We start from the raw sequence: 12980 nt of genomic DNA on the forward strand, positions 1-12980 counted from the left end.
AATTAATAGCGCTTACGTATTTTGTTTTTTTATTGTTTGTAATATTTTTTTTAGTTGTAAATAGATTAAGCTACAGAGTTAAACAAAAAAAATTTATATATATATATATATATATATTTTTTTTTTTTTTTTTTTGAAAGTTGCAATTTTTTCCTTTTTTTAGACATTGTTTATTTCATTCAGGAAAACATGATAAGGTTGGAATATTTAATGTTTCTCATTCTTTGGGGCTAAGAATATATTAAACTTTAATTATAAAAACATTTTTTTATTAATTTGTTTAATAATATTTTTGGCCTTATTCATACTTCATAATTATAAATAAAAAAGGAAAAAATACAAATCGAAATAAGAAACTATTATTACTATTGTAATAATAGTTTTCTTATTCCTATTTGGATACACAATGTTCTGCCAAAAGTTGTAAAATGTCATTATCAGCATCTTTCTTTTTTTGGTTGCCTTGTGGTTTGCGTAAGTTTGAAATCAAGGGATCTGATGAACACAAAAGCGCATGCATTAAGTCTTTCATTGTATTTAATCGGGATGTCTTTCGCGTATGGTGCTCACGGAAATTGCGGTAATCTTCGCCGGGCTTCTAACGCTTCTTCCGAAATTTTTCCTAATTGAAGTGGTGATACTTTAATTATATCGGCTCCATGTATAAAGATTTTATGTATGGAACACGGCATGTAAAACCAAGTTCTGATAAAAAGTTCTGCGGTCTGTAAAGCATATGCCTAAAAGATTCAATATTGATTTTGAGCCCGCAAGAAATGAGATTCTGCTCACTGCTCAATGAGCTTCTTCGAGGCGAGTAACAATATGATCTACCATATCTTTTAATGTCACTTGAGCTGAATAGTTCGTAAATTGGACTTCATTTGGATAACATTTTAGTTTCGTTTTGTTGGAACATTCGTCAAACTTCTTATCGGGTGTTCCACGATTGGTCAGTGGATTAACTAAGAAAAGTTATACGTCTAACCTCTTATTGTTGTTTTCTTCAAATTTGTGGCTGCTTCTATGGTCGAATTTCCATTTCTCAGCCAATTTTGCTTCAAATTTTCTATTTTTTTTTTTATTAGAAGAACTTTATTAGCATCGCACATGTTGATATTAATAATATTATTAAATATATGAGTTTCAATGGCAGAAAATTGTTAGTAGGCATCTGAGCATCGACATTTTTCCTAAAAAATGCAATATCATGTAAAGTTATTTGGACATTTTATAATCACAAGATGATATAGCAATTTAAAAAAAACATATTCCAGCGCGAATACACAGGAATATCAGAAGTTCCGGTCTACGGAAGTCATACTTTGGTATAGTACATTGAGTGGTATAGTACACTTTAAATATATTTTTTCTACAACACTTAAGCACAGGTCACAAACAAAATTTTTTTAATTAATACATACCTCTAACAATAAATAAATCAACTTTTCATTCACTTAATTGAGACAAATGCAACTTTAGAGAAAATTTGGCAATGCAAAGAAAACACGTGTTGAAGCTTAGTTATGCGTTGGCTGAAACATATGTTGTGTTTGACAGCTCACAGCTGTTCAACTAGATCATATCAATCAGAATAGAATCGATATATTAGATCAGTGGGATGGTAGTAATCGATAGAGACACAATTTTGGCGCAATTAAACAATTTGAAAATTGAATTAAACGACGCTAGATCGTCCATTTCGCCCACAGTGCGCTGTGCCAATTTTCGTACAAATCGAAAGATATATAGGGACTTTGGTGCACCATTTACATTAAATCGGACGAAAATATATATGGGAGCTATATCTAAATCTGAACCGATTTTTCCCAATTTCAATAGGGGTTGTCCTTGGGCCAAATAAGTGACCTATGCCAAATTTCACCCAATTCGGATTATAAATGCGACCTGTACTTTGTTTACAATTTACCATGGACAGAAAGACGGACGGACATGCATAAATCGACTTAGAAAGTGATTCTATGCATATTCTCAAAAGGAACCATGTGTCTATCTCGTTTCCTGTTATAAACATATGCACAAAGACATAATACCCTGTACCACAGTGCGGTGAGGGGTATAACCAGTAAGTATTAAAAGTATGATATATACTAGTAAAACCCTAAAGATTATCATTAAATGACAAATAACATGAAAACGGTCGAAATTAAATATTTGGTCTATATAAGTATATGATCCGATTTAATCAATCCACATTCAAGTCGTTTTGCATCTAGCTGCAAATTCATGGCAACCAGTGCTTGATGTATCATTTGTTTGAAATCGAACAAAATTGCGTCGGGGGGTATTTGGTCGGACGAAAAACGTAATCTCGTTCGGATTATGTGACTTGAACTTGTACCAATGTGTAAAATGATACTGCATGATAATCGTCATGTCACACAATGATATATGATTAGACATTTATATCACCGGCATACATTCGATATTACGAGTATCTATGGGAAAACCACAATCAAAGAAATGTTTAGTATTGAAACATAATTGCAATCTTTATTTTCATATTATCTGGATACATACACACACTCATCAATATCATCCATTATCCCCAAACAATTTTCTCTATCCAATCAACATAAAACGAAAGTCGGGTATAAAATGAAGGTACCCCCTTGGCATCGCAATTACCCTCACCATGCGATGCAATGCCCAGGACCAAAAACAAACAATTATAATCGGGATGATGGACAAATAGTGGCCCACCCCCATCCTCCGCACATGTACCGACCTCGTAGTTAAATGATCCAGCGCACATTTGTATAGTTGTATTGATCGCGATGGTCGTCTCATTGAGACACAGATCATCATTGAAATTATCCAATCTGATTTTTTTCAAATGGCCAGTCGGTCTACCGATATCCGTTACAGGACCCCATCCAGCTGCCAGGAATTTTTTAAAATCTCGTCTATCGGCTCGAGGTAGACAGGCGGGTACAATATAATCATTAAACTGTACGGATGTATTTAGTTTCACCAAGGCAATGTTATGAAATAGGGTATCATCATCAAACTCATCATGAAATTTATATGATGCAATTGAAAAGTCGACAGGAGCAGCATCATCATCGGATGTATTGTAATCAAGATCTCCCAAACGTACAATATTCGGTTCGCTGTAAACGGGACAAGAGGAAAAATGTACATTTAAATTTGAAAATCGAATATAGAATTAGTGGGAAAACTGAGGAACTGGGGACTGAGGAAAACTAAATGATTGTGATATCTCACGATATGTAACTGAACTAAGGCAACTGAGTCGGAAATACTCGACTTCCCTCAAAATGTTCACATGTATATTTTAAGTTCATCATAAAAGCACAGATAAGGGAAACCCCAAATCACGGATAAGTTACGAGTATTCAACGGATCAAAGACAAGAAACTTCGTATAATAATATCGCTTTAGATTTACTCACTGTGCAGAATAAAAACAAGATGCCGCGCTCACAACATATCTGTTACTAATCAATGATCCGCCACAAATCGGTTTACGTTCATTACCATTTACGTTCCATAACATCGCCATAAATGGAAACTCTTTGGGGTCAGCATTTTTGACGCCATCAAAAAATGATTTGTCACAAACTTTTCGTACATTCCGATACGATTTACATTCTGCAAATTAAGCAACAACAAAACAATTAAATCTAATCAGCAATGCAGAACAAAATAATATATGAAATACCTCTTACTATGCGTTTCTCGTTATATTTTGTAGGCACATAGGGTTGAGGTGATGAACCACCATCTCCGGATGCTATAAAATATATAATCGGTAAAGTATTGTAATTTTTGTAATGGAAATAATGCAAAAATTAAATCAAAGAGGGTGCAAAATGAACAATAGGCGCTAGATCCAGGTCGTTAGTTCCTATATTTCTTTTATGTTTATTTTCTGATCGGCGTTTGTAATATCTTTCTTTTTACTGATTTCTTTCCTTTATTCAATTTTCATAATCCGTTGTCAATAGGTATTTTACTTTTGTCATTTCAGTTTTCGATATTAAATCTTATCAAAACTTACACTCCGCAAACATTGATTTCTGCAAAAAAGATCCGCACACAAGCATGGCCAATAATATTCTTATAAGCATTTTATTTCTTATAAACAATAAACTTTTGTGAATTTTATTGAAACGATCACCACGAATTCACTAATCTCACTGGTAGATCAATTGCCAGTAAACCAGTATTTAAGCTAACACACCGCACTCGATTTATTTCATTATCAGCAATCGAACAAAAGTTATCTATAGGAATTTTGGGGAATCTAAAAACCGACCACCATGCACCACTAATCCAAAAAAAACATTAAGGAAAGTAGTAAAGTCGGACGGGCCGACTATATGATACCCTTCACCACTATGGGTATATTAAACAGGACTATAACATAAAATTGGATGAAAAAAAAATGTGATATTTATCTAAATGTGAATCTACCTAGATCTATCCATAAAGAATGTCAATCGACTTCAAACAAATATAAATAGGTTGGGCTATGTCTGCACTTCTAGAAAACGCAACTACGTAATTCTATGCTCAATTTTGTAAGTTGTGCAAAATTTGATGTCAATCTGACTAACATGAGGAGTTTGATGCCCAATTTACTTGAAATCGGACGAAAATATATATGGAAGCTCTATCCAAATATTGAGCGATTTCAAACAAACTTGTCACAGGTTAGGTTATACTAATTTCAGAACGTTTTGTTCCTATTGGTTCCTTAGTACGTCAATTACTTAAAATCAATCTATAATAAAAGGGAGCTATATCTAAATCTGGACCGATTTTCACGAAACTTGGCAGGCTCACGAAACTTCTAGGCTCAATTAAGTACGTTATGCCAAATTTCGTGCAAATCGAAGGATATATAGGGACTTTGGTGCACCATTTACATGAAATCGGACGAAACTATATATGGGAGCTATATCTAAATCTTGACCTATTTTCACGAAACTTGGCAGGCATCATTCTAGACTCAATTCAGTACGTTATGCCAAAATGCGTGCAAATCGAAAGATATTTAGCGACTTTGGTGGACCATTTACATCAAATCGGACGAAACTATATATGGGAGCTATATCTAAATCTGGACCGATTTTCTCCAAACTTGGCAGACATCACTCTAGGGTTAATTCAGTACGTTATATATAGGGACTTTGGGCACCATTTACATGAAATCGGACGAAACTATATATGGGAGTTATATCTAAATCTGGACCGATTTTCACGAAACTTGGCAAACATCATTCTAGACCTAAATGATTAGGCTGTACCAAATTTCGTGCAAATCGAAAGATATATAGGGACTTTGGGGCACCATTTACATGAAATCGGACGAAACTATATATGGGAGCTATATCTAAATCTGGACCGATTTTCACGAAACTAGACCTAAATGATTAGGCTGTACCAAATTTCGAAAGATATATAGGAACCGTCTACATTAAATCGGTTAAATATATATATGGGAGCTATATCTAAATCTGAACCGATTTTCTCCAATTTCAATAGGGTTCGTCCTTGGGCCGAATAAGTGACCTATGCCAAATTTCATCCAATTCGGATCATAAATGCGACCTGTACTTTGTTTACAATTTAACATGGACAGACAGACGGACGGACATGCATAAATCGACTTAGAAAGTGATTCTATGCATATTCTCAAAAGGAACCATGTGTCTATCTCGTTTCCTTTTGCCTGTTACAAACATATGCACAAAGACATAATACCCTGTACCACAGTGTGGTGAAGGGTATAATGATTGTATTGACGAAAGCACTCCTTGTCCCGATAATAATATAGAAGCTTAATGGCAAAGAATTGCCCACACCTTACAAACTACAGCAAAATCAACAACTGGGTACCACAGACCGCCATCAAGAATCCCAAGGTACGTAATGCGATGGAGAATTGTCGGGAGAGAAGGAGAGAGGAGATACGTATTTTCAGAAAAAAGAAAACAGTACAAGAAAGACGAAAGCGGGAGCAAATCGAGATGTGCAGGAATCAGAATGAGGTCCTGTTTCCCGTGCAAACAAATGAGACTAGACGCCAATGCCAACTATAGAGGAATAAGTCTCTTTGCCATCGCATATAAAGTGCTATCCAGCGTGCTGTGTGAACGTACCATCTTCAGGCCTGGCTAATCCACCATTGACCAAATTTTCTTGGAAAAGATCCACGAAAAACAAATCGACACATTTCACCTATTCGTCGACTATAAAGTAGCATTCGACAGCACTATCCGCTCAGAGGTGTTTAAAGCCATGTATACGTTCGGCATTCTAGCAAAATTAATACGGCTATACAGGATAACTTTAAGTGGCACAATGTCAGCTATTAATGTAGAAATGGACCTCTTGGAGCCCTTTAATACCGAACGAAGAATCAGACAAGGTGACAGTTTGTCGTGTGATCTCTTTAACATCCTGCAGGAAATGGTCATACGAGACGCAAAGGTGAACAGAAATGGCTCGCCTACGCCGGCAACATCGACATAATATGTTGAACATTGCGAACTGTAACAGCTACCTTTGAACAAATTGAGAAGGAGTCTGCCAAAGTGGGTCTGGCAGTAAACGGCGAGAAGACCAAGCTGATGGTATCAATGCTCAAGACGTCCATTAGACTCGGAAAAACTGTGGAAGTTGAGAACTTCAGCTTTGAGGTAGTCAATGATTTTATATACCTTGCTACCGGCATAAATAAAATCAATCACATCAGTATTGAAATTCAGAGAAGGATAGTATTGGCCAACAGATGCTACCATGGTCTGAGTAAGCAATTCGAAAACAAGGCCACCTCTCACCAAACCAAACTCACACTCAACTAGACACTAATACTACCCATGCTGTTCGATTGATTCAGTTCATACGATAGCCATACACTCACAGAGAAACTCCCAAAATTTGAAATCGATTGGGTTATTAGTTCTTGAGTTATCGTGCCCGCCATTCGCAAAAACGCGGTTTGGAGAAAAACGCCTTTAAAGTTTGCTGTCACTTGATGCTAACACAATAAATCGGCTATATCTTCAAAAATTTTTGAGATTTTCACTTGAAAATTTATAGGGACATTGTTGACTTAGTGTAGGTTAGAATTAAATCAAAATACAAAATTAAATTTTGTGAAACCGAGAATGGGGGGTCCCCTTAAATCAGACCAAAAACTCAGCTCACATATTTCCAGAATCAATTCAGTACGCTTTGGCAAATTTCGTGTAAATCGAATGATATATAGGGACTTTGGTGAACCATTTACATTAAATCGGACGAAAATATATACTTTCAAATGATCACTGCCCTTACAAGGAAAAATTCAAATAACAAAAATTAATTTCAGCCGAGCACGGCTAGGGCTCGAACCTAGGTCCTCTGAGCAACACTAATGTTGCCAAGACCGCTTAACGTTCTGAGCCATCAACACTTCCAAAAAAACGGTTGCGCAAAAACATGTGTATACCAGGAAGCAATTGTAGGTGTGTGGATTAATTGTCCATCTCTACAACAAAAATCTGCATTGAAAGGACTGTTCCTAGAATGAAGACAAATGTCGAACTTTGACAAATTTGAATTTAATTCGCATATTCAAGTTTCGCATCAGGGCGTAATAAATACAAGTTATCAACGTACGACATTTGTAAAGCCACATAGCCCAATATGCCTGATGAGCCGCTTAACCAACGGCGAAACGCGTCGCATAATGGTGGGTACGTAGGTTCTTCTCCTGGCTTTCCTTTTCATTGCAAAACTCGACTCGACAAGCTCGACTCGAAAGAGTATAAATAACCACTTAAAATATGGGAGCTATATATAAAACTGGACCGATTTTCACGAAACTTGACACACATCACTCCAGGCTCAATTAAGTACGTTATGACAAATTTCGTGCAAATCGAAAGATATATAGGAACTTTGTTGCACCATTTACCTTAAATCGGACGTAAATATACATGGGAAAATCTGAACCGATTTTCACGAAACTTGGCACACATCACTCGAGGCTCATTTCAGTACGCTATGCCAAATTTCGTGCAAATCGAAAGATATAGAGAGACTTTGGTGCACCATATACATTAAAACTTAACACACATCATTCTAGGCCCAATTCGTTACGCTGTGCCAAATTTCGTGCAAATCGAAAGATATATAATGACTTTGGTGCACCCTATACATTATATCGGACGATATTATATGTGGGAGCTATATCTAAATCTGAACCGATTTCCAGGAAACTTGGCAGACATTATTCTAGGCTCAATTCAGTACGCTATGCCAAATTTGGTGCAGATCGAAACACAAAGGGAGACTTTGGCGCACCATTTACATTAAATCGGACGAAAATGTATATGGGAGCTATATCTAAATCAAAACGGAATTTTCCCAATTTCAATAGGGTTCGTCCTTGGGCCAAATAAATAAGCTGTGCCAAATTATAAAAGCGACCTGTACTTTGTTTACAATTTAACACCAACAGACGGACGTGCATAAATCGACTCAGAAAGTGATTCTATGCATATTCTCAAAAGGAACTATGGGTGTATCTTGTTTCCTTTTGCCTGTTACAAACATATGCACAAAGATATAATACACTGTACCACAGTGTGGTGAAGGGTATAATCAAAAGATAACTTTTTTTTAAATATTTTAACCTTTAACCATTCTTTGCACACATCGATTGTCCAGATGTATGCAAAGAATGGTCAAAGAGGCTGCCGTTCCAATTCCCGTAATGACATAGTTTCCAGTGGCAACTACCGAAATATCGTTTAATTCAAATGACACCTCTTGTCGGAAAGCCTTCTACTTACTTGAAAGCCTTTTACTTACTTCACTTTTCGTATTTATTCCTTCTAATATGAATATTAAATATTCGCACCTTTGATTATTTATTTTTCCTTATAAAAAGTCATATGATAGCAATACAGACGAAATTATTTTAAACCACAACTAAATTTTATTGATTTAAATCTAATAATAACTACAAATTACGACTAAAGGTCATTGGAGGTTTTCAAAAAGGCGCTGACAGACATATTCTCATTATACAAATTTACGACATTACAGCAAAGTTCAGCCATTGACCGACCTTTAGCAGATACAAGTCAAAATATTATTGTTGACACTCATATTAATCCAATTGGATTCCATGGGAATAGGAAAAATTGCAATAAGAAATTTCACAGGAAAAGAAAACTAAGAATAGAATTTTAAAAGAAACCCAAATATTTTCTAATTTCAATCACTTATCCTTGACTTTGTCAGAAAACAACCGGCCGACAGACAGACACACACCATGGTAACCCGGAGAGCACGTGCTTATCTCACTAATCCCTCGGTGGAAATCAACAATGAGTGGGCCATGTTTTACCAAAAAACAAAATGGAAAAACAAAAAGAACAAGAACAAGAAAACAATTGAAATGTAAATTGGTCTTATGTTTAATTTTAAGTGGTCCCCCCTAATTGGATTAGGAGACAATTAAGAAATTCAGTCACTTCAAGTGTCTAAGGGATTTTTCGTTCACTTTTTTGGCTATCGCAGCCTATAAAAGGAAACTGTCACGGGACATGGACAACAGTTGTCGGACTTACCTGATCGAAGTGCCAAAAACAAAAGCCAACGTGAAACGGATACGAAAAAGTGAAACGAAAAAATAACTAAAACCTCCAGAGGATATCCTGACACAAGCAATGGAAACAAGACAACATTAAAAAGGATAACACCACAATTCCATTACTTGTTAACGTTTTCCAACAACCAACGCAAAGGAATCAAGGAATAGTGTCCTTTTTCCAACAACAGGATACTTAAACAATTCAAAATGCTTTCCTTTGTCAATTCGCCCGCTCTGGAACATTTACGCGGTGGCCGTAATGTCAGCTTGGCCGAAACTGTTCCAGCCGACATCCTGCACATGGTGGATCCTTATTGGTATCAATGGCCACCACTGGAACCAATGTGGTTTGGCATTATCGGATTTGTAATTACCATTCTGGGCATTATGTCGTTGACGGGTAACTTTGTCGTCATTTACATCTTCACCTCGGCCAAATCGCTGCGTACTCCGTCGAATATGTTTGTCGTGAATTTGGCATTTTCCGATTTTATGATGATGTTCACAATGTTCCCACCCGTCGTACTCAATGGTTTCTATGGCACCTGGATAATGGGACCATTTTGGTGTGAACTATATGGCTTGTGTGGTTCGCTATTCGGCTGTGTTTCGATTTGGTCAATGACACTGATAGCCTACGATCGTTATTGTGTCATTGTCAAGGGTATTTCGAGGAAACCGCTGACCATAACGGCTGCAGTTTTCCGTTTAGCGTTCGTCTGGAGTGTGTGCATGATATGGGCCATATTGCCAATGGTCGGCTGGAATCGTTATGTACCCGAGGGAAATATGACTGCATGTGGTACAGATTATTTTGCCAAAGATTGGTATAATCGTTCGTACATTATTGTCTATTCCGTTTGGGTATATGTAACACCCTTGACAACGATTATCTTTTCCTATTGGCATATTTTGAAGGTGAGTTGGGAGTTCAGAGTAGGGAAATGTGGATTTAGGTTATGGATAAGTTATTCGTTTAAGGCACACAGAATAAAACCAAATTAACACTATCAAATATTTTTAAAAGTTAGTTTGTGGTGCCTTTCGAAGACCTAATAATGAAAATGCGAATATTAACAAAACTGTGCAGCACTAAAATCTTGAACCAATCGGGACCCTCCAAAATCTGAATGCTTATGATGGTAGAAGAAAACCTCTAGCTGGGTTTTGAATTATAAGCTAAAGTTTTTGTTAATAACTCATATCCGCACCAAAAAATATTAATTATGACCCAAGTTTTAGGGTAGCCCCCATGTAACGATACACCCCAATATTCGGTATTTTGGGGATTTGAGACAAGTTTTTCAACCTAATTTGCTGTAATTTGGTATTTTGGGTTATTATTGATAAAACATATCCGAACCAAAAATTATTAATAATGACCCAAGTTTCAGGGTAGCCCCCATATAACGGTACCCCCCCAATATTGTGTATTTTAGGGACACGTTTTCCAACCGAATTGGCTGTAATTTGGTATTTTGGATTATCATTGAATAACACATATCCGTACCAAAAATTATTGTAGGGTAGCTCCAATAGAACGGCAACCTCTTAGACAACTTTTCTAACCGAATTTGCTGTAATTTTGTATTTTGGATTAATTAATTTTAGATATTTTGATTGTCATCCTCATGGTGTAGGGTATAAAATGTTCGGCCGGACTGACGATGTTAAGTTCAGCCTTTTTTTATTTTAAAGTCGCATTTTTGTAAATGGTTATATGCAAGAAAGTGATGGGAATTTACCGCACGTTTTCTGTTCTCTTTGTGTCATATCACATTTCAAAAAACCGATGTTGGAGAACAAATTAATTTTAATTAAGTACCTCGTAACGGATAACTTTCAATTTACTTTCGGCATTTGGACAAGATGTCACATTAACTTTCTCAACATGTGTATGTATTTGTATTCTTCTTCGATTTCAGGCTGTGCGAATACACGAAAAGGCAATGCGTGAACAAGCCAAAAAAATGAATGTTGCCTCCTTGCGACAAAGCGATGCCGACGCCAAGTCGGTGGAAATCAAATTGGCCAAAGTGGCATTGGTCACCATATCGCTGTGGTTCTTGGCCTGGACACCGTACACAATAATTAACTATGCCGGTATATTTGAGTCCATGAATTTGTCACCGCTGAGCACCATTTGTGGGTCGGTGTTTGCCAAGGCCAATGCGGTGTGTAATCCGATTGTCTACGGCTTAAGGTAAGACGACAAGTGCCGCAGCATAGCTTCGTAAATTATTTACTTCTTCTTACATGTATTTTTAATTATTCGTTTTTTTCTTTTTGTTCATTTTCAGTCATCCAAAATACAAACAAGTTTTGAAAGAGAAAATGCCCTGCCTGGCCTGTGGCAAAGATGATACCACGGCTGCTGAAATCCGTACCCAAGCCACAACGGAAGTTAGTGAATCGGCGGCGTAAAAGGATACTGGTATGCAATTCACCTTGCATGTTACTACGGACAAATGATTTCATTTCAAAACTGGGTTTATATTTAATCTTAGCTATATACATGTTAATTTATTGTAATATTTGTAATTCCTGTAGTCTCAATTTCTTCATGAGGGAAACAAAAAAATTAATACTTGGACGTTGACGAACAGCTTTTGTACACGGTTTTATTCCTATGTTTGAAAAAAAACATACATACTCCTACGGATAAACAAAATTTTGCCATAAAAAATTCAAAATATTTTGGAACAAAAAATAATAAGAAACCAATATTGTGTTAAAACAAACAAAAACTTTGCAATTGAAAAAAAAAATTAATAAAAAAAACTAAAAAATGAGCAATTGATATAAAATCATAAATTAAATGTGTATTTTTATACCCTTCACCACACTGTGTTGCAGGGTATTATGTCTTAGTGCATATCTTTGTAACAGGCAAATGGAAACGAGATAGACCAATGGTTCATTTTGAGAATATGCATAGAATCAATTTCTGAGTCGATTTATGCATGTCCGTCTCTGTCCATATTAAATTGTAAACAATGTACAGATCGCAGTTATGCTACGAATTGAATGAAATTTGGCGCCACTCATTTACTTGGCCTTAGCTCTCATATATATATTTTCGTCAGATTTTATCTAAATTGGTGCACCAAATTCCCAAAATTTGTCCGATTGACACAAATTTTTGTACAGCGCACTGAATTAAGTCCAGTTTGATGTCTGTGAAGTTTTGTTGAAATCAGTTCTGATTTAGTTTCGTCCGATTTTATGTAAATGGTGCACCAAAGTCTCTATATATCTTTCGATTTGCACAACATTTTGCACAGCGTAATGAATTAGGTCTAGAATAATGTGTGTTAAGTTTCATGGAAATCGGTTCAGAT

General features: G+C 36.1%; 2 protein-coding genes across 2 annotated transcripts; one reads left to right on the top strand and one right to left on the bottom strand.

The window, feature by feature from the left end:
* Positions 1-2649: 2649 nt before the first annotated feature.
* Positions 2650-4057, bottom strand: LOC133334973 (proclotting enzyme-like; the record flags this gene model as incomplete). Its single annotated transcript, XM_061543284.1, has 4 exons — positions 4045-4057; positions 3706-3777; positions 3437-3635; positions 2650-3134 (listed from the first exon to the last, which is right to left on the bottom strand). Coding segments are annotated over exons 1-4 (769 nt in total), but the record flags the coding sequence as incomplete, so codon positions are not given.
* A 5738-nt stretch (positions 4058-9795) lies between these two features.
* LOC133334979 (opsin Rh6-like) lies at positions 9796-12063 on the top strand. The gene is made up of 3 exons (XM_061543289.1): positions 9796-10557; positions 11565-11842; positions 11940-12063. The coding sequence occupies exons 1-3, from the start codon at positions 9847-9849 to the stop codon at positions 12061-12063; spliced, it is 1113 nt and encodes a 370-aa protein (XP_061399273.1). The 5' UTR covers positions 9796-9846.
* Positions 12064-12980: the final 917 nt, after the last annotated feature.

The sequence above is a fragment of the Musca vetustissima genome, unplaced genomic scaffold, assembly GCF_032173495.1.
Source record: "Musca vetustissima isolate MV318-11 ecotype Yass unplaced genomic scaffold, APGP_CSIRO_Mvet_v1 utg20533, whole genome shotgun sequence".
Taxonomy (NCBI): domain Eukaryota; kingdom Metazoa; phylum Arthropoda; class Insecta; order Diptera; family Muscidae; genus Musca; species Musca vetustissima.

Coding starts and splice junctions, on each gene's coding strand:
- LOC133334979 (XM_061543289.1), top strand. CDS start 9,847: ATGCTTTCCTTTGTCAATTCGCCCGCTCTGGAACATTTACGCGGTGGC. Junction 10,558..11,564: donor CCTATTGGCATATTTTGAAG/GTGAGTTGGGAG, acceptor CTTCGATTTCAG/GCTGTGCGAATACACGAAAA. Junction 11,843..11,939: donor CCGATTGTCTACGGCTTAAG/GTAAGACGACAA, acceptor GTTCATTTTCAG/TCATCCAAAATACAAACAAG.